The 22,490-nt window shown below is 41.8% G+C and overlaps 1 protein-coding gene across 1 annotated transcript in view; it reads right to left on the bottom strand.

Moving 5' to 3' along the window:
* Positions 1–532: 532 nt before the first annotated feature.
* Positions 533–22,490, bottom strand: part of setbp1 (SET binding protein 1) — a 68,675-nt gene continuing 46,717 nt past the window's right edge. The window contains exons 3-4 of the mRNA XM_035436483.1: positions 12,590–16,049; positions 533–5,208 (exon numbers count right to left, since the gene is read on the bottom strand). Of these exons, the coding sequence (XP_035292374.1) occupies positions 4,655–5,208; positions 12,590–16,049 (4,014 nt within the window). The 3' untranslated portion in view covers positions 533–4,654. The remainder of the gene's footprint in view (positions 5,209–12,589; positions 16,050–22,490) is intronic.

Below are 22,490 nucleotides of genomic sequence, written 5' to 3' on the forward strand. Positions count from 1 at the left end.
GACACAAGTACATTTTTTTTTCCCGTCTAATTTGAGCTTTATGTCCATTTATATTTATAATTTGGCAATATTTGTTAGTCTTCGAAAGCAACTTTTGTGATTTAACCAAATATAACATCAAAAAGAAAAATGATTAGGCCACCCATTAAATATGGTTCAAAATAATAAAAAGAACATGACTATGTCATATTTAGTTCCAGGGCATCATTGTAAATAATATTCTAATCTTAATTGACCTACCTGGTAAAATAAAAGTTATATAAAAGAAAATAAAAATGAATGAACTGTCAGCTTATATTTCTTATTGTGTATAACATTCATTTTCCAAGTATTTTCCAAGCCAGATCGGAAACATTTATTAGAAAATAAGCTTAAAACACCCTGTATGAGAAAAAATACTAACTTGACACTTAAAGAAGTCAATCAAATGCATTCCTTTTACCTTTACAACAGGCCTTTGAGGGACAAAACATATATTTGCAGTGCATTAACTGAACTGCCCCCCCCCCCAAAAAAAGAAGAGCCACAGACATTTTTATCTTTCAATAAACTCATTTATTTTCACACAATGAATAACATGAACAAGATCAACTTTATTTAATTTTTAAGTGCTCTATACTGCTAACCAGGAAATGGCAGCAAAAAGACGAGCTTTTCTTTAAGAAAAAAGGGAAAATAAACAAAAGCAAAAAAAACAAAACAAAAAAACAAACAAAAAAATAATAACACCTAGATCATGAACAAACATGACCAAAAGCATGCGAGCATATACATACATGCACACATATACATAATGTATGTGTGTGCAAACATACATTTTATATATATATTTGTGTGGATATATGCATATGTACACACATATGTGTATATATGCCAAATATTTGCTGTTTAATATTCATACAATGTACAAAAATGCTTCATGAATTAGAAATCCATTACAAAACATATCAAACAATGTACAAGTTTTTCCTCCCAATTTAATTAAAATTGAAATAACTTTCTGTTTGTCTAAAATATGTATGCATACAATCAAGTCGAACATGCAAATGAAGGAGAAAAAAATCCACTCTATTAAAAAGCAGTTAAAAACACTATGTATACAAACTAAAATATGCCAACACAGTTTAGAGCTCAATTTGTGCTCTTGCAAAGTACACTGTTCCATTCATTTATTTTCTCAATACTTAATTTGCACTTTATTTTTAAACAACAATATAGTAAAAAAAAAAAACAAACAAAAAAGAACTCTGATTTATGCAGCCTGTGTTCATGTGAGCATAACAAATTTTTTAACAACTTCTAGCCTTAGTGTTTCACAGTCTGAATTGAGTTTTGTAGTGCCAATTTATTCCATTACACACAGACATATCAATTGACTTCTTAAATGCATATGTGGAGTACTTTACATGAAATCACTATTACCTTTACTTGTTCAAGTTTAAGTACCAGATAAAGAGAATACTATTCAGCTTTAGAAGGCACCGGAACATCGGCTGGTAGAGTAAAATATTATCTGGTATTTAAACTTCGACAATAACTAGCTGCTTAAGAAGAATGCTCTTTTTGTGATTAGACTAGCCTATTTACCAGACCCCCCCCCCCCCACATACCTCCATTCCCTATTCAAAATCCTGAATGACAATAAACAACAATGGTACATAAATCATCATCATTTTGTAAGTTATATTTTGGTTAAAAATGACATTCAGATTCGGCTTCTTTCAAACTGAACTTTGAATGGCTCTAGATTAAATACTGTTTAATGGACATAATTCTTCATTTTTGGCAATGTTTTCCAGGGGTATTCAAAGCCACTCCCAAACCAAGTTAGGCCTGCATACTCTGTTTTTGTACTACAGACTGTAGGGAATAGCTGTTAGCCAATGCAACGTGTTTTTCTTGGCTGAGAAACGGCACGAGTTGACTTCAGTCTCGACAGCACTCAGCTCTGAACGATATTTCAGGCGTGAAAGCCCCGCGCGGGCCTCAGTTCCGACATCTTGACGGCTGAACAGTCCCACGTTTAAGTTAAGCAAAGCTTGCATCCATGCAGTGAGATCAGTATGCTTTTTACACTATTTACAGTTGACTTATAGTTGAATTGAAATTCAGATTAAGGCTCCACTGCAGAAAGACAGAACATTCCGGTTCTTTGCAGTAACAACAGCTGCAATGATAGTCACCTTTTGCACAATTTACAAATCGTTATTAATATTATCAATTCAAATTATAATTCTTCTAATTACATTTTAAGTTAAATAAGACCACTTAATTATCTTTGTCAAAGGGTGGACCCAAAACAGAAAGCTATCATGGATTGACCCAAAAAGGTTTTGGAAAATCTGTCCGCCCATCGCGTTTGCTGGTATAAACCTGATGCATAGCAAACGAGGAAGTGAGAACGCCACAAAACAAAACAGCCCACGATCGACAACAATCACGAGGGGAGAGCGGAGGGGAGTGCTTCACGTTGTACGGGGCAAGGGTGCACGCTGCCTGTCCCAGAATGCCATAGTGCACTGTCATTTTGCAACACCTCCAATGATCATTTGATCAGTCCAGCGATTTGCTATAACCGGACTGCTTTAGTACTTTACTTCCAGAACAGACGTGTCCTGCAGACATGAATTTGTCTTTTGGTCACTGGGAACAGGGCTTGCATTGATGTTCTGAGAGCTAGGTCAAGCTGAACGCACAATAACAACGGCACAAATTACAGGATGTTTCTCTTTCTAAAAGCTGAATTCCTCCAAAATAAAATGTTATGCATTAGGAAACAAACATAAGGCACGTGCGTAACGGCTAAGAGACTCTTGAACAGTCTCATCAAAGAAGAGATACCAGGGAATGTACTGACAGGATTTTCCAAATGGAGCAAAGATGGATTGATTGTTACTTTTCCTGCTCTACTCCCATCAAAACCAACAGCAGTGATAGCAAAAATGGACTTGGAATAGCATGCTTTCCAAAACTGTTATGAGATGGGTGAAGGAAGTATCAGGGAAGTACTACAATGTGATGTCCTTTCAATGGTATTTCTACACAACATGAAGTAAAAAAAAAAAGAATCATCATGTTTATTCATCTGGTTCCTTAAGCAGTAACTATTGCCATTGAACCCTGGTGAGTTTATTTACAAACTCGTAATGCCTACTGGGTGAGACCATACTGAGAAAAAGACTGAAGGTTGTTAACCTTCCGAAAGATACATCTTCAAAACTTTGGTTTATAGATTTAAACACATAGTTTTGTACATAATTTATTCATGTACAATTACATTGTTCTGGAGGCAGAATTCATCACAGGCAAACTGGTAGGCTATAGAAAGCATGCAAAGGCCAAACTTCTCTAAGAGCTCATCTTTTTCTAAGTTACTCGGCAGATGTACTGTTGATACTGTCCTACAACTCAGATTTCTCACCAAACCTACATTTCTGGATCTGTTTCAAAGCTGGGGCTAGAAAAGCTAATCTCATTTCATTTTTTTCCCTGTCTGCATGGTTTCTGACTTCCTGAAAAACAAAAGACTGCGGTGAAGGACGGTAACCTGTAAGTATTCCCCCCCCCCCCATTTTGTATTCTGTCCTTTTCATTTCAGTTACGGAGATTAATAATTTTATAAAAGGGCTATAAATGTAGAGTTTGTCTACGAACTGGTATCAGTAACAGTATGTAATATTGATAGCCAAGATAGTGGAGGCCTGTTTACCTCTGTAAGTGCTGAAATTGATTAATTTAGTTGAATTTTAAGTGGAGGCAAATACAATAAATCTAAATACAAAAAAAACAAAACTACATTTTAAGCGGGTGATATTTCTGATACTTTTTTTAACAAGCCTGATACTTCCACTTATGTGGTGTACCTGCTTCACATCAATGGGTGAATACATGAGTGAATGAATGACTGAATATGGATTCTTTCATCTGAAAACAAACTTGTCTCGAGTCACACCCATTTAAAATTTTTGGTTAAAATAATACCCAACTTTCATTTTCTAGGGTACAACACTTCACGATTTAAATCAGTACGTCAAAAATACTTTCTGAAACATGTTGTACAGAGAAAAGGCATGTATTGTATGAAGATTATGTTCCTATGTACAGTTAGGCCTTTTGGAGACAGCATCCAAAAAAGGTCTTATTCCAAAGTATTGCCACCTACCCAAGCTCAGACAAATCGTGAGCAGGAGGGCAGGGTTACTGGTGTGAAATAAAAATCAGTCAATGCACTTAATATCACTGTGCTTTGACAAGGTTAGAAATCCAAGGCAAAACAACCACAGTATGAGCAAATAAATCCTTTCAATACTTGCTGGTAAAGGTATGGCAGAGCCAAAGTTATGAGAAATCGTGAATGAAGAAGACAGTTAGAAGCAAAGCGGAGCTTTGCCGGATGCCAGTTCCACACAGACATAAAAAGAGCTGCATCGGAAGTGCACGGTACGCCAAGTACGTTCGGTACGAAACGGCAGCTCGGAAACGATGTCCACATTCTCCATCCGAATCCTCCGTGAATGCCCGTAAATAGCTGAATAACAGAGAAAAAACAACGAACGAACGAACGTAACAAAAAAAACGACGACGACAACGACAACAACAACAACAACATCAAAGGCCAAAGTGCAAGGAGGATTGACGGCGCCAAGTGCGCCGCTCAGTAATTGGCCGGTGAAAGGCTCGAGCTGCCAGGCCTTCTCCCGGGAACGCCGGCCTCTTCCGTCTTGCTTCCCTGACACCTCCTCGGCCGCTTGGCTCGGACCTCCTCCTCCTCCTCCACCGCCGACTTGGTCCAGCGCCTGCCGGCGAGCGCCGGAGGCTGCTTGGGCTGCGACCGGGCCATGTGGACCACCGATTCGATGGTGTCCGCAATGGAGTCCAGGTTGGAGAACTCCAGCGGCTCGGGCGCCAGTCCCACGCGAAGGATCCTCTTGCCGGGGAGGTCCACGCACCTCTCCAGCACGGGCATCTGGCCCGCCAGCTCCTCGTCCGGGGGCAGGGGCTGCTTCCTGGGCCGCCCCCTCCTCCGCTTCACGATGTTGTTGCCGGTCTTGGCCTGCCTTTGGAGCCTCTTGACTTTCAGGATTTTGTTGACGTGATCTAGGTTCTTCTTGGTGGAGAGGATCTTGGAGAAAGTGCACATCTTGCGCACTTCGCACTGGATCTCCTCGATCTCTTTCCTCTTGAACCTCTTTTTCAGGGGATTATGTTCTGCAAGAGAGACGGGGGGAGAGGTCGGTGAGAAAAATATCACTTAAACCCATTACCGCTACCGCGCTTTTCCCTGGTTACTAATGTGTATGTGTTTACATGCAAGAGAACATGCTCTTGCATAGCGGCTCAGGTTTCCCCTCAGTATAATTAACTCAGTTTTCAAAGTATAAATTTAGCTTAATTGAAGCAAGATGAGACAAATGCATTTTAGAATTTTAACTGCTGTATAATTGCTGATTGCAAAATCATTTGAAATTCTAGCTTATTTCTCACATCTCACATGAAAGAGAACAGAAAGAATACGCACAAGTGAAAAAATCTGATGAAAAAAAATGCAAATATTGTTCATTGAAAAACTAATTTTCTTTATACATGCTTCCCTCCCCAAGTTCCGGCCCATACATGATTCTCTTTTGAAAAGGCAGCTGAGACAAGCTTGTGGATCTCGTTTTGCATGCGGAAGTGCTAAGAACTATTCTGTAATGACAGGAAATCCACAGAAATGTCTCCTTCAGCCATCAAATGTGTTGTTACGGTGACTTATCTCTCAGCATCTGGGACTCAGGCAGCTGGTACGTATCCCTCTCTCTAGCTAGAAGGCTGGGGCACATGCAGAATTAGACCTTGGCAGGAGCCACGGCAACCGCATTCATATTGTCCCCTTCGTTCCTGTAAATTAGGAGCACGCCTTGGGCACAGAGCTAATCCCTTGTGCCCGCTTTTGCAGAGCTAGCGAGGCCTGCCAGAGGACGGAAGTCTCCGGAATGCCAAAGTTTTAAGGATGAGCGTCAATGCCCTCCATTTGGGACCCTTCTTTTTCTGAGGAGATTAAACGGGGAGATTAAATGAAATCCTTTTTGCAGAGAGATTTTCGCGTGCCAAGTTTTGAAATGTCAAAAAAGAAAAAGCATCTAGGAGAGGAACAGATGCGCACTCCTGCACATCACATAGACAGTCTGTGATCCAGCATCGTGTCCATAGATTCCCTGTTACCAGAGGCATCCTTATAACAATGTTTTACACTTTTTAAGAAACTAGAAAACAAGACATATGTCTTTCTGTGTCTACTTTCAGACAGGTAAGATCCTTCAACATGATCTGCCATCATCCACCTACAGTTCCACATTTCACATGTATTTATTTAGCAGCCATCTCTAGGGGGGACTTACAACACAATGCACACTATAAAGTCAGATTAAAACCTGCACAGATACAAAAATTGACTGCACCACACTATATAAACAAGCGTCAAAAATGAAGCAATTCTTTAATAAACACATTATCACATATAATTGCCAAACAGAAAGGGAAACCTAATTACAACTCCATAGCTATAATGTTAATAATACAAAAAGAACCAGCAGTAAAAATGTGGCAGAAGATTAGCTCATTTCAGTAGTTCCGCTCTAAGTCATGCACTTCAGTGGCTGCAAATTCAAGCCATAAACTAATGCTATGGGGCTGGAAACACGGGCGACTCCTTTACAGTCTTTTCCATCTCTCTTCTGAGCCCTGGAAGACAGCCCGGGCCCAGAGGATAAGTCACTGTACCGCTGGCCGTCATGTTAACTCAGGTCAGACAGCCTAGAGCAGCACAAATGTGTATTCCACCCTCAAGATCTCCTCTGGGCTTCACCTGTCCTTGGGGAACTCTACCCTCTCTCGCTCTATGGTATTCCGTCTAGGCAGCGTTCCCGGAGAACAAACAAAACTATTATTACGGAGGATTTAAATGGACGAATGTAGGGGACAAAAAAGAACAGGCCTGAGACAAAACAGGCCACGGATTACAGGCTTTCAGATGTGGCCCGTTGAGAAGGCGTTGAGATAGGGACGGATGCTTCAGAAGGGCTTCAGCTTTCCAAAAAGCTTCACTTCCTGGCTGCCGTTGAGGGAAAAGTAAAAACGTTCCCTCTCTCACTCTCTCTCCCTCTCTCTCACCTTGTTTCTCCTTTCTCGGGCACTCTTTAAGATGCAATGACTCCATAAATTAGCGTGAGCTAACCTAAAACCGAGCAGGCGTAACTGGAGAACGCCGACGGCAGAAGGTTTCCTGTGTGCAAGGTGATCGGCGAGGCAGAGGGTTCAGACGCTGGACCGCGGATACCACAGAGAGGCGCACAGTGCTGTATTTAAAACGCAATGTAAACTGCCACTGGGAAGACAGTGGTGTACGTTTTCTTAACTTTGTGCAGTGCTCAGTCAGGGGAAATTGCTGGCGGATCATGGACAATCTATGCCAGACAGCCTGAAAATGGCCATAAATACTCAACAGTACTAACGAAACCTCCCTCTGACTGATTAAATGAGTGAGTCTTTTGATATGAATATACAGAAGATATGTGGAGTGCATTGGAAATAGCTTCTGATAATTTTACTTTTTATGTCTTTAAATCTGCTCAACAAAAATACAAATACACAATCTTTCATCAATCATCTTTCTCTGTGATACTTCAATTCCCATTACATGAATGCATGACTCATACCAACATACTGACATTTTTTTATTGTCATAAAAATACAAGTTGAACACAGAAGCAAAGCACTAACGTATGGTTGAAGAATCAATGAACTATTCCAACATACTGAATAAGACAACTGAATTAAGAAAACAGCTGATAACTAGGCCTATATTTCAGCACACGTAATGGCCATCTACAGTGACATTTTAGCATTCCTCTCTATTCTGCCCCAACAGGAAGAGTTAATCTCATATAACTTCTGTCTCTATACCACTCAGCCTGGTCAGTCACCCAACTCGTATTCACATACGAATCACGCAGATACAAATAACAGTACGAGAAGAAGGGGGACTTTCAAATCTGTAACAAAATTAGAAAAACACATGCAACCGAATTCCTGGTTTGGTTTTAATCAAGTAATCTATGAGCCTGCCCACCGCTCCCAAAAACCTTCTCCGCTGAACCTTATGCAGGGCTCCCTGGTGCCTACAAATCATCGGAAAGAGACATCCCTTTTCAAAGGGACCGTCACAAGCCCTTTATCCCCCCGAAAATCTCTACCTGCATCCTGCACACCATGTTTTCATTAGGGACACCGATTTATGGACTCGCCTCCGCGCTGCCCCTCCAGCTCCCCCCCCAACCCCCACCCCCCCCCCACACGCAGAGACCTACTTCCCGTTGTCATGGAAACCAAAGCCAAAGAGTTCAAGGTTAAAATATTCCCCAAGCAAATACGGCGTCAGATCGCGGCGTTCAGCTGCGGGTTTTTTATTGACTCGGAAAAGGATCCGCAAAAGGTCAGAGGCAAGTATTTAACAGTGCCAGCGATTTGAGATCCAGACATTGATTTCTATTTCACGGGGATTTATCAGATGTTTGGAGACACTGCTGGTCAATTACCGACCTTTGGAGAGAGGCAAGGATAAACAGAGTGGGTGCCAAGGCTGAGCAACGTTCACTACCCCCCTACGAGACAGACAACACTGTTGTCTCCTGATGATATGATGGGATATGTACACATGATTGAATACGATAATTGGCTATCTCGTTTCCAAGGCCAAATGTCCACCAGAAAACACATGGGAGTTCTTTTTTTTTTCAGGAAGTGCTTAAAAACAGAAGGGGGAAAGGGGGTACTGGAATATATTGGTTCTAATATTTCTGACGTAAATAATGTTTTAAAACAAATCCATTTCACAAACAGCTGCGAGTGCTATTCATCTCATACAATAAACACAGTTCGGTTCACAAAAATTTTATACAAACAAGACAATAAAAAATAAAGATAACTTATCACAATCCATTCTGGGTGTAATAATTTCATAAAATAAGCTGGTCAGAAATTGCACCACAAGGGAAACTGCGCAAAATCCAGTGTAATAAAGAGCTAGTTCTTTTCTACCCAAAACTTGTGTAGGAAGACAACTGGGGAGATGTATTTCATGTATATACAAGTATTATATTTTTATCATATAGACACCCTGAGTGAGATGAAGGTTTTTTTTAAACAAAGCTTAAAAAATTACTCACAAACCCTTTTTTGCAAATACAGTGGGGGAATATTGATTAAAACAGATTCCAAGGGCCACATAATGGACCTGAGATTATAGGGACATTTTGGGGTCAAAGCACCACCAGCTTATTGTTGAGACCAGTTATACACTGAAAAACCAGTTCGAAATGGCTCCAGTCTTGCATGATTGAGCTTTAAGTTATCATAAATGTGATTTATAAATCAACCACAAATATTCATGTGTATTCTCATAGAATATCCACACTGCATATTACCTGCAGCCTGGGTGATATATAGCTTAAGTTGTACATAGGCTTTGTTTGGCATAATAACTGTGTCAGTAAGATCGCAAACAAGCCAGTCAGTAGTGGGACAATGCTGGAACTCATTGGATGATGTATTTTATTTTATGTATTTATGACTGGGAGTGCCACAGGGTGATTCGTAATTGGCAATACGAATTCCCAGGGAAGGCGGGGTTTCTGTTGGCAGGGTAACCCCTGGCTCATTGATCAATAGAGACTGTTCTAGTACATCAGGCACCTGTGATCTACCTCCATCAGCAATACAGCTCTCTAGCACAGTAGCGCTTGGCTTGCAGACTGCAGTGTACGAGATAAGACTGGCAGTTGATTTGCACAAGTTGCACATGCTACTGTAGGTCCCCGTGGTCCTTGCCCGACTGAATTTATGGACAAAGTTGTGACGATGAGACGGGTCTGATGTTAGGTGCATTCCAAAAAGGCAAGAAAAAAAAATTCTAGAAACTGTGGAGGCCTCAAAATGATGTTGCTTTATAATCTTAGAATAAAAACTTTAAAAAAAAAAGTTGTATCTTAAAAAAGTTTTCTTCGGGAAGAAAAGATGACAATCTGGGACAGGAGTGTCTTGGGGAAGCAAAACAGACAGCGATTCTCCAACATTTTTTTTTTACCGCAATACAGCACAAGGGACAACACGCTGAGTACACTCCAATCAATACCACATGTCCATTATACATGATGTGCAGCACACCACTCAAGTTAGGAACCCATCAAAGAGCAGTACTACTGACCTCATGAAAACATTTAACCTCCCTCTCAAACCACACAGCTCTGGTGCAGGTATCAGCTCGGCTATCTCTGGCTGACAGGCTAATCTAATGCTGTTGCGGCGTAGGAGTTTGTCTGGACCCCATTTAATCTAGACTTGGGCCGTTCTGATCTATGGTGACGCATTTTTGTGAATCCGAATGAAGTACTCAAATATGTGCTTCAACCCTGAAGCACATTATCATGGGTGTAATTGTGTAAGGTAGATGACACTTTTGTTTGTGTAAACTTGCGATGATTTAAATCTAACTTTTCATGTGGATTGTATTCACAATCATTAATATAATACAGATGCAATGATAGTGATGCTGAAATTAATATTTCATGTAAAAGTTACAATTGTAAGATAGCCTAGGCCAAGGCCAGCAGCATGATCACATTGTCTAAACTAAAGATGAAATGCAAAATAAAGGATTACTAGATGTGATAAATAATATTTATAATTCAATTGGGGGAATGGTGGTAACTAACCTCAACATAATTTGTTATTATGCTTCAAATAGGCTACTCTTGACTTTGATAACTGTGCTAGTCCTGTGGTAGGCTATAACCTGGATTCAATCCACACTTGTCCATAGAACTGAATCCCAGAGCACCACTTGCACTTATTTGTAAGCAAAAAGGAAAAATGTGGATTGAATGCAAGCCAATGGTTTCTGCAAATTTAACAGAACAAACAACTAGCACACTGAACATCCATAAAATATTATCCTAATATGACTGTAATGTGGTAACTTTGTCATTGAACATGCAGTTTTCGTTAATTGCATTCTAGAAGGATAGTTCAGCACTTTGGATGTGAGGAAATAGGATAATTAAATATTTTATCTGAGCAATAATAAAAATGTGTCAACCTCAGAGTAATGTAGGTAGGCCAGTTTGACTACATGTGTATGTACATATTGTGTATAAACGTATTATTCTAGAAGAATTCTACATTGTAATCGAAGACACAAAGACTTCAATTCACAATTCAAAATAATTCCCTTTAACTACAATGCATCCTAAGATGTTAAATAATGTTTAGGAGCTCCTTGGCTTCACTCCTCATGTGTTGCCATTTTTCATACCCTCTGTACTCACAAAGCACATCAGCAAGATACAAAAAGACCCTCTTGAGGAAATCATCTTACAGCTTATTTAACATTCTTGCCTCCTAAGTCCATTAAAAACAAACAGTTTCTTTGTAGTAAGAATCCAAGAGTCTTCCAACAGAGTTACAACCACAGCCAACTCAAAACATTCTCTAAGGGTGAATTACATGTTCAGATGAATTTATTTATTTTATTTATTTATTTATTTATTTATATTTAATGGCTTTGAATTTATTTAGTTTTTGAAGGTACAAGGAAAATAGTTTTTTGTAGAGTGAGGATTGAGGTTCCAAGGTTTGAAAATGCAATTCTGCAAAAACTAAAATGACCTTGATTTATGTAAATCATCACATAAAAAATGGCTATCAAGTTACATTGGGAATTACATGTTCTTTTATGGCCAGGATAAACACATGATTCCAGGGGAAAAAGGAATAATTATTTCTTGGTCAAATTATTTTACAAAATTAATAGAACAAACCTACATGTATGTGTAAATGGTTCAACAGAATACAAAATCATCTGTATTTTTAAGTGTTTGTGTGCATTTTAATTGTGACAAGCATGATCTGTCAAGCATATCAGTAAGTCATAGAGGTGGATGGGAGAGGGGGTAAGGCGGGATATGAGTCACCCCCCCCCCCCCCTTTTTTTCCCTGGGGAGTGGGAATGTAATCTAACTAAGCCCAGGGCTTGCATTTCTCCTTCACTGGAGTAGGCTGGATTCATTAAACTCCTGGCTGTTATCCAGCTCTTTTAACACAAGGAGAGGTTTTTTTATTGCATGTCTGTAGAAAATAAATCAAAATGTGTGAATAATATATCTCCGCGAAGACCATTGGCAGGCAAAGGCAAAATGGGAGGAGAGAGAAATACGTGAATTATAGTTGTCTTCATCCATGCATTACATTTTCTCCACCAGATGTACTGAATACAAAATGCTGAATGTATTAAACACGCACGCATTCAATCCAGCTTTGTAGCCTAACAAAATGTCTGTAGAAACACAAAAAGCTGAATGTATTAAAAAACATGCATTTATTCCGACTTTGTTGTCATTAAAAAACGGTAGAAACATGAAATGCTGTTTCTCTCTACAAAAATCTCCACCCTAGCACAAATATAATCAAAATGCTCCAGACACTAGCTAAGTGATTTTATGACAGGAAAGACCCTTGGTTTATTAGGTGTCGCATACAGCATGAAAACCCTTACCTGCCACTGAGGGACTTGGGCAATGGAATATCTGCTGTGCCGTCTCCCTTCGGACGTTTCCAAATGGCACCACGTTTTGTTCCCTGTACATCCCAAAGCTCTCCAAGCTCCGTCTTCTGCCACGTACGCTGGATTCCTCCTCTCGAGGAGACTGCATCCCCCCGAACAGCTCTGGCGACAACTCCTGTCGGGACCGCAGGGTTTCAGAGTGTCGGCGAGTGCAGGCGGCGTGGAGGTCACCCATCGCATCTCCGAGCTCACGGGTGCGCTTGCACTGCTGTGGGTCAGACAGGGACAATGTGGAGAGGGTGTCCACCTCAAAGATGTTCCTCGAGCTTCTCGACAGCATGTCTGTGCTTTGTTGATTCCGTTGCTTGTCTTTCAGCTTAGTCAAGGAGGGTTCTTTGTCTGGTATCTCCTGCCGTTCACTCAGAAGGCTCAGCATGGTGGGTTTTTTCGCCCCGCTGAAAAGCCCACCCAAGTCTTCCCTCTGGGAATTGGAGAGCTGATCCTCCTTGTGTTTGTGCTTGTGTTTGTGTTTGCGCTTGTGGAGCCGAACACTTGGCAAGCTGCTGGTGCCACCTTTGAGAGATACTAACGTGGGCTCGCCGTTATCCATTCCAGCCGATGGCGTCTGGTGGGAACCATGCTTGGTCTTGTGTTTGGCGGCGGCAGCAGCCAACTTCACGTGCGCACCAGAATGGAACTGGGGTGGCGGGACTGCTGGCCTCATGAATGGAGAACTCGTGGACCCAACGGCATGGTGACCCAAGTACACAGGAGCTGGATACTGGCCATAATAGCCCAAGTTCATCATACTGGTGGCAATAGGCATCGACGTATAAGGCATTGCGTAGGGTGCATAGTAATTGCCGCTGGGAATCGGGTAGCCAAACCCTTGAATGAAAGGCATCTTCGTCATTGGCTCATTGGCTTTGGCCGGCCTACCGCGTCTCCTCTTTGACTTAATTTCCGAATTCCTGCGAAGATAGTGCAGAGGGTCATAAGGAAAGTACGGCATAGGGTAGTAGTGGTCAAAGTTGATCCGGAAGATGCTTGGATACGAATTCTCATGGTAAAAGTTGTAGCTGCGATGAGAGATTCGGAAGACCTGGAACTTTCCAATAAGCTCCTCAAGGTCAGCCAGAAACTGAATGTCATCCCGGCTCTGAAGACCCTTGCGCTTTCGTCGATGTTTCTGCTTCTTCAAGCTCTCCTGGGCAAGGAAATTCTCTACAGCCACTGTGGTGACATGCTTTGGGCAGTGCCCCCTCATGGCTTTGTTGTTAGCCTCCAATGCAGCGACTTCAGAGGCGTCCAGGCTGCAGAAGTCAAAAGAGTACCTCCTACGGGATGCTGGGCCTTTCTCAGCTTGGTCGGATGTGCTGTTGTTGTCCGTGCCGATCCCACTGTCACTCGGGATTGTTTCTTCACTGTGGGACTCACTGACGGGGGACAAGGTGACCTCTTTGAGAGAGGCCACCTCAGAGAGATGAGAAGGCGAGTTGGCCATGAGCCGTGGAGGAGAGAGCTTCCAGTTGCTGCTATGCAAGCCCTTGGGAGCTTTTGTGGGCAACGCACTGATTGGTTGCAGATTTGGCATGGTCTTCAGGTCCTGCAGGCTGGTATCTGCTGTGGCAGGGCATAGTATCCCACCAGCTCCGGCAGCTTGGACAGAGAGCGGCTGCATAGCCCTGGGAGAAGGCATCGCGGCTGTAGTTGGTGGATTAGAAGGCACTACGAGGTTCTCATACTGGCTAGAAACAGGCACGGGGTGCTTATCACTGGCTTTGTGCTCATCTTGCTGGACCTTCATATCAGCTCTTGGCTTTCTGCCCCTCTTCTTGCCGATGTATATTGTCCCTCTCTTACTGACATTGATCTGTTTGCCCAGCCGGGCCTCAATCGTTGATGCCATAGTTGAAACCGCAGTTGACATAGGGGCCATAGACTTTAGTCCTAGATTGCTTTTAGAAGAACATGACAAAATTTCATTCAAGATGTTCTGCATCGTAACCAATTTCATTTTGTTGACCGTCTGAATGGTCTTCTTGTCAAGGACATTGGCATAGCCTGTCTTTTTATTGAGCTTCAGTTGTTTAGTTGGGGCTGCATTGATTGTAGTCATTTGTACCAATTTAGCTAAATTGCGCCTCTTCCTCCATTTCTTCACAGTGCCAGACGACTCTCTGGCAATCGGGCTCACAGGACTGGTAGACGTTCCCTCATGAATGGTTTCAACTGTAAGCAGAGGTTGCTTTTTGGGCCGTCCACGCTTCTTTTTGACAGGGGTGATGACCGTCAAGCTATCAGTGTTGGTGTAGAGTGGGCTGGACGGTGTGATGGGATAGGCTGAAGGAGGCTCTAGGACAGCTGATGTTGGACCACTGTTGTCTTTCTGGTGACAGGAAGTTTTGGACTTCAGATATGACCACCTCCCCTTACTCTTCTGCTGTTTCACGGCCTCTTGTTTGCTTGGATTAACTACTGTTCTGGGTCTTCCCACAGGGTTCTTCCTCGGCCTGTTCGGACAGATCCCAGCCAGATCGCCCGAAGTTACTGATACCACTTTCTCGACCTCAGGCTGTCTCTCTGCCACTGATTTTGCTACCCTTGATTCGATTTTGCTGGGCGCTTTTGGTTCTGTAAAACCTCTTTCCGTCTTTTCAGTGATTTCAGAGGTCAGTGTCTCCTCTGTTAAATCCTCCAAAGGCATTTGGTCTTTTAATGATCGTCGATATCTTCTCTTTCTCCCAGGGTGCACTTTAGATTCATCCATCAGCAGAGGAAGGGATCCTGGCAGAATCTCGCCCTCTCCTTCTGCATTCTTCCCAGTACTGTCAACCTCCGCATCCGTCGGCTCCGTCACCTTCTCAGGCTCACGCGTGTGCTTCTCTTTAGCACTGTCCTGTGTTTTGGGTTCAAAGTCTATCTCTGGCTTTTTGCCCCATTGGTGATCTGAGCCATGAGCGATCAGGCTCCTCATAGAGTCTTTCCTGCCATACTTCCTCTTGATGTGCCCAAACACTTGCTCCGCAACTTCCTGCAAACATCTATCTTTGCTCAAAGATGTGACCATCATCTGACCACCGTCCGGCTGCGTCGTCAGTGGTACATTAGCGGCAGGAGAAGGTTGAAGTAGTGAGCCGGTGATTTGGCTGGACATTCCAGGGGTGAAATGGATCAGAGACGGGCTCTCTGGGACCTTTTTCGGCTGAGTTTTGGTGTGGGTGCTTGTCAAATCAGGAAGAGAGCTCTTATTAATGCTTGCAGATTCTTTCCTTGGTTCAGAATCCACCATGGTTCCTTGGGATGAAGACCCCCCTGATGGAGGCTTCGTCCAATCCAGTTGGTGCTTCAGGGTGCTTTTGGGCGGATGCTTTGGTTTCATGGATTCTCCCAGGAAGTTCACCGGATCACTTCCATCTTGTTCAGTAGACTTGAAACATTTTTCATATGTCTGCAAAAAAAATAATGACATATTTAGAGGAATAAAAACCAAAGTAGATACAACAGAGATCATATTTTTTTTAAATAGTGAATAAAAATATAATGAAGTAAGAATAAAAACAAATACACATATAAACTGACGTTTCTTTCATATTAGAGAGCTTTCTATCAGTAGAAATACAGGAAGTGGCCACCACAAAATGTTTAGCCATAGCAGTAACAAGGAAGTATTATTGTTTGAATAACCTCCAAAATATTTAGGTTTCTTTTTATTTTTAATTTGCAGAAAATGACTTTGCTAAACTTTGGTTATTTATTTATTTATTTGTGTTAAAGTTTGGCAGCAGATTTAATAGATAGGTGCTTTCACCACAGCTATTGTGTTAAAAATTCTCCCTGAAATTTAGGAAATATAAAAGGTTCCATATTCTAATATTCTAATGGCATGTCCTCCAGGCAAATAACATCCATGCCTTAGAACTGCAGATAGCAGATATCAGTTTAACAGATGCAATGAAATGAAATCACTACACTGAAATGCCTGGTCTCATAACTGATCATGCAGAATTTATGAAGTTTTTATCGAGAATCCTTGTAGCTAATAATCCTTGTAGCTAATTCCCTCTATATCCACAAACAAATCATTTTGATCATTCCTATCAACTTTCTTTTGCAAAAAGCCTAAAAATAAAAGTCATCTAGAGTTAGTGGTTAAATGGCATCTTGAGTTCAGTGTATCTACTGAGCTAAGTTACTGGTTGCCATATGCATTGACTTGCGTCTGTTAACAACTCATCAACTGTAGTGTAAATGACAACCTAACTGGTGTGTACACATCTGCGACAATAGGTGCAAAGCGCTCTTGTGGTTTTTTATGTTATTAACCAAAAGTAACAAGATTAGCGCTTGATATGAGAGCATGTTTTTTTTAAAGCCATCCTGTTTTCAAAGCCAACTGCTACAGGCACTCCTGAAGTCTAACCGCAATTTTGTTTTTCAACACAGGTCAACTTCCATTTTGCAGCAGCTTTTGCAGCAGAGACTGGGGCATAAAAGCAGTTTTGAAGTATTCATTTTGCCTCTGTGGTTACAGTTAAGCTTTTCAGAGGGCTTTTTATCATGCTGTTGGGTTCCCACAGGCTTTGAATATTAAATGCTTGTATAAAAGAAATCATACAAACATTATTTTTTTCTGCAACCACATCCTCACATTAAAGTTCAAACCAGAAACAAGAAAATGATTCACCAACAGTATGGCATTCTAAACATACTTAAAATCTTCTACCTTTGCATACAGATAAGCAGTGTTTCTTGGTGAAAACAGATTAAATATATTTTAATCAGAAGAGCATATCATATTTAAAACAACCACTTATAGACACCTGAGTTAATCTTGTTCCATAAATCATATAATCACATCATTATCAAACAGAGGGATGCTAATACTAATTACTAGTACTAGTAATAGTACCCCCAATTCACCAGTGGAGAATTAATATGGATCTTTCCCCATACTGAGTTTATAATGGCAAATGCTTGAGATGATCTATCAAGCACAGAGATCACCAAAAGCATCACAAAAACACTAAAAACCAAAGCGCCTTTGCTCCAGGATATCTTTTAACCAATGATGAGAGATAACAACCCATTCCGAGTTCTGGCGCCAGCTAGGGGAGTGTCTTGTTAATAGCTAGCGATGCAAACAAGGAAAGGGCAGAAACTGGAAAGAAATGATATGCCAACCATTACAAGATGTGCACGCCTTTCAAACATGCGTATGTTCCACGATTTCCTCTACTTACTTCACTGTAATGGAAACATTCAAACGTGTTCCCATCAAGTAGAAATGTCTCTTTGGACAGCACTCTTCTATTTAATAATTATGTTCACTTAACAGGAAACAAATTGACATCACCCACCCACCCCTCCCCCCACTTTGTACTTCAACATAGGTCAATCATACGTGTTCCTCCTATCCCTATATCTTTCCTTTCCTACACGTATATAACTGCTGGGGCTCTGCTTTCTCTCTCCATTTCTCTTTCTCTCCCCTCCTTCCAAGCTCTAATCAGTGAGTGACAACTCATTAAGCTTTCCCCTCAGAGCAGACAGCAGCAGCAGGGCATTTTATCTGCAGCGCACAGTCTATGCAGTCACGCTTGGCTGTAAAAATTCCCAGCATGCTCTAGGAGGAGTCCAGGGGAAGCGTGCTGGAAGAAGAGAGGGAGGGAGAGAGAGGGAGGGAGGGAGAGAGAGGGCTGGTGGTGTGCCTGCGTGTATGTGTGTGTCCCTACAGCAGGGCTGTTCAGTCCTTCTAGTGCCTAATCCTCTCCAATATCTTTCAATCAGTGGCTTTTAATTAAAAAGGAGCACCGTTGAGGGTTGCATTAACGGGAGAGCTCCCACTGCAGGGTTTGCGCTTTTTATTTCTCCATCTGTGAGAAACTGCATCACCTTTCACATTCTTAATCCTGTAATCCTTGGAGGAATTTGCGGGCTCCCCCAGCCTAGATGATACAGTCTCAGGCCCTGCGTGCCAAACCTTCCTGCAGCTCTTTTAATTTAGCTAAATGCCATTTTATATTTCCCCCGCTTCCGATAACAATAAGAGAGCCACTGCATAACCTTCACATTGGATATGTCAATTTCCTTATTTAAAATATATTACATCAAATTGATATGCGAGGCAGGTAGCAGGCTGGAATGAGTGGCAGTAACGGCGAAGCTACTGCGTTTTATCACTTTCCTATTGCGACGGCTTTGTGCAATGCGGTCCCAAAAGGCTTAGTCGAGTCGATGCTGTTACCATAATAATCCCTACTGAACTTCAACATGCATTTTCTCAGCGGCAGTAGGAAGGCTGCTTCATCCGAAAGGAATGCAGTGTCATATCCAAACCTCCGGTGATGCAATTGCTAAAAACACGTTTTCACAAGGATAGGAACTGTGTACCACTGAGGCATTCATACAACAAACAACACAGTTATTCACCAACAACAAAGTGCAGCTGGATTGCTCAAGGAGAGTTTTAATACAGATGAGTAAACAATATCAGGCAAGCAGAGTATCCTAGCTCCATATTATTATTTTTTTTTGTGGTGAGCAGATTGGAGTTGCTGTTGTTATATGAAACCACAGGTCCAGAACTGCAGCCATTATGAAAGGTTCTGATCGAAAACAAAAACCTTAATGGTAATAAAACTGTATAGTCACCCATAATGAGGGACTGCTATCTTCCCAAAACAGAACTTGGCTTTGACAGAGCCTTTGCCCAGCTGGCTGAGAAGGTCCCCCCAAACCCCGGTGGTTTAAAATCCGCAAGCAGAATCACCCTTAAGAAGAATACACAAAAAAATGGCAGCAGAGATGACACAGGCATAATGAGTGGGGCCTGGCGTGAAGTTGCAGAGAGAACCTTCCTCTCCGCTCCTTCTCCAATCTTCCTTTCTTCCCTCCGTTTTTTTAACCTCCGATATAATGAGTGGCAGCTCACGGTATTCTGGTGACACGTGTGTGCTTGGTAACCAAGGGTTACCATGAGTCAGAGCTGCCAGAAATAGCCAGCGGAACACGTTGCCCCCCTTCCCCCTGCCCATCCCTGAACTGAATGTGACACGCAGCCAGTGGTCCGGTGCCTTCCCGAAGGGACAGGACAGCACCGAGCCACGTTTATAATTAACCGGCACGTAGGGTTCAGACCCACACCAGCACATCTTAAGGTCAAACATCCCTTGCTGTCGCGCACAGGAGCGTGACCGTTTGTGTGTATTATGCAAGCGGACTGCTCTTGTCAAGGTTGTAAAGGGGCTATTTCTCTACCCTGATCCGGTTTGCATTTCTCGCCTTGTTTGTTTAATCGAGTGCTCGGTTTAAAATAACTCACAATTGAACCTCAGTACACTCACCTTGATATAGCTCCATTTAGAGGTCAATACATTTTTTTGGATCATACCTATAAGACTTCAATTTGTACCGAATATGGTGTCCCACAAGGGACTGAACCAGGACCAATGTTATTTTTACATATCCTGGTGCATGGATTAAATCCATTTTCACTGATTTACAGTGTCAACCAAACAAGACCTGTCCTGTCCGTTGAACAGCATGTATCTATGAAATAAAATGATGATGTAATAATTTTTTTTGCTTTTTATAATTGCTATCATTAGGGGAAACTTTGCAACTATTTTTTCCTCTTTCCATTCTTTGGGATACCCTTTGTCAAATTTGAGTTTATTTAAACAATCAGCTTCACTTCAGTCGGACAGTAAAATCACCCAGACATTAATAAAAAATAAAAATAAACAAAACTCAAGAGAAGACAGAAGTCTCCGGAAGAATTAAGTAAAATGGCTGAGAGAAGTTGATGAAGCACGAAGCCGCAGGTCAGGAAACTACATATTATACGTCCTTATCCTTCTCCAATACACCGGTTTTTATGATGATGACCTGTCAGGGTGTTTGTTTAAAAAAAAATGAAAAGGGGAAAAATGAAAAAAGTGTCTGGCAGTGATTTATGAGTCATGTAGCAGATGACTCAGAGGGCATCAGGAACAAGGAGGGAAGTGAGAGACTTCAAAGAGGTCCCTTGCGTAGTTTTTCCAACATATTAGAACAAAGCTGAACTGAAAATGTGATAATCCCACCCCATTCAACCTCAGCACCAGGAAAAGAAGTGAAACAAATCAACTCACTGACCTGACACTGTATGCCATACAGTACCCAACCCTGCCCAAGAGAATCATTCCCAAAGAAAGTGACACAGAACTGGCTGCTTCTTTCCCTGTGTGAAGAATAAAATGTATTGTTTTCCAAGCCAAAGGTCATCACCGGCTAGAGAGAGCCATTACGCTATTACATTAGCCTCTTAAAGTTATTGGTGCCCACGTGGTAGGACATATCTGTGTCAGCTTGCACCCTGACCACCGCTAGTGTTCCTTATAACCACTGTACTAATTGGTCAAATTACAGTGTTTGTAAGCCAGTCTCTGGTGACAGTTTAAGAGACCCAGTGGTGAATGGGACCGCAGGATCATCTGACAACTGCTACGCAAAGTCATGCGACACTTGGGCGAAGACAACACAAAGCCGGATTGGGTGTCCTTCACCCGATATGGAAAAGGTTTCTCCAATTACACGGGACACCTTTTGATCAGTGTCAAAGCACACAAAACAAAACAAAAAAAGAGAGACAGAGAGGGAGACAGGTAGTATGGAATACACAAAGGAGAATAAAAAGTCCTAAGAGAGATAACATAAAAGACCAAGACGTAGGGTAGAAGGGTTAAGAATGGCAGACGCAACAGGAGAAAAATGAGACGGCTTCAGAACGAACACGTACGAGCATCTCAAAATGACTAGCGTGCTTCTGCTCCCCTTGGAACAGGGGGAAATAATGAGGTTAAATATATTAGACTGTAACCACCAGTTGGATAACGTAATTGTTGTTCTGAGGAACTAATGGCGAATATGAGTTCATTTTCACAGCTGCCTTTATTATAATATCCACATATTTAATTTACTCTGATCTGATTTGATCTGACTGCTCTCTTAAACTGGCTATTCCTGGAGAAGAATAAATGATGTCTCTCCATGGATTCAGGCTTTGTACGACAAGTTTACATAGATTTATAACCGTATTCTTGTCATCTAGATGAAGCAGTCAAGTCATCCCTTGCAGTCACCTGGCTTTGCAAAGCAATATTGAGTCAATTTTTTCTGTGCTCAAAGACTTCTGATTTGAGGATTTAACCATTTAACCATGTATCTGTACAGAAAGGTACACAATCTAAAACAGCTTGTGATGGATGAGAAATGCTTCTAGTATTGTTGAAGAAAAAAAGAGGAAAAAATGCTAATCTGATATGATGTGGCATGATATCAAATTCAGAGCAACGCAGCACACACCAGAACCTGAATGCATGACACTGAAGTAACTTCAGAACCTCGACTTATCTGCAGTATTCCGTTTCATTACCTTAAATAGGTAATAAACAAACCAGCCATTTAATGGAACAATCCATGACAATTCCAACAAGTGAGATGGTCTCACACATTGTCCTTTGGTCCCTTGGCTTCTGTAGGGATAGTAATATCACTTCCAGTGCTCAGCAGTTAGAGCCATTCCAGGTTTTTATAGAAGCTAGCAAGTGTGGTGAACAGAAGCTGCCCATTGACGGTGCACTACACTCTTCCAAGTAAAAGTTGGAACGGATCTGATTGCTATGTATGAGAGTGTTACTACCACTCCTGCTTAAGGCTGTGTCTGTTCACTATGTGGGAGGTTCAGACAAGCTTTGGTCATCCCACAGTCTGGTGTAGGACCAGGCATTCAGACAGTCTGCAAGTGACAGTTAGGGGCAACGGCCACACAATCTAAGCTAATGGCGTCCGTTGGGAGACCAAAGGCCTCAAAACCTGAGAATATATTGTGATAAAAGGTAATGGAGCT

This window comes from Anguilla anguilla, chromosome 10 (genome assembly GCF_013347855.1).
Source record: "Anguilla anguilla isolate fAngAng1 chromosome 10, fAngAng1.pri, whole genome shotgun sequence".
NCBI classification, from domain to species: domain Eukaryota; kingdom Metazoa; phylum Chordata; class Actinopteri; order Anguilliformes; family Anguillidae; genus Anguilla; species Anguilla anguilla.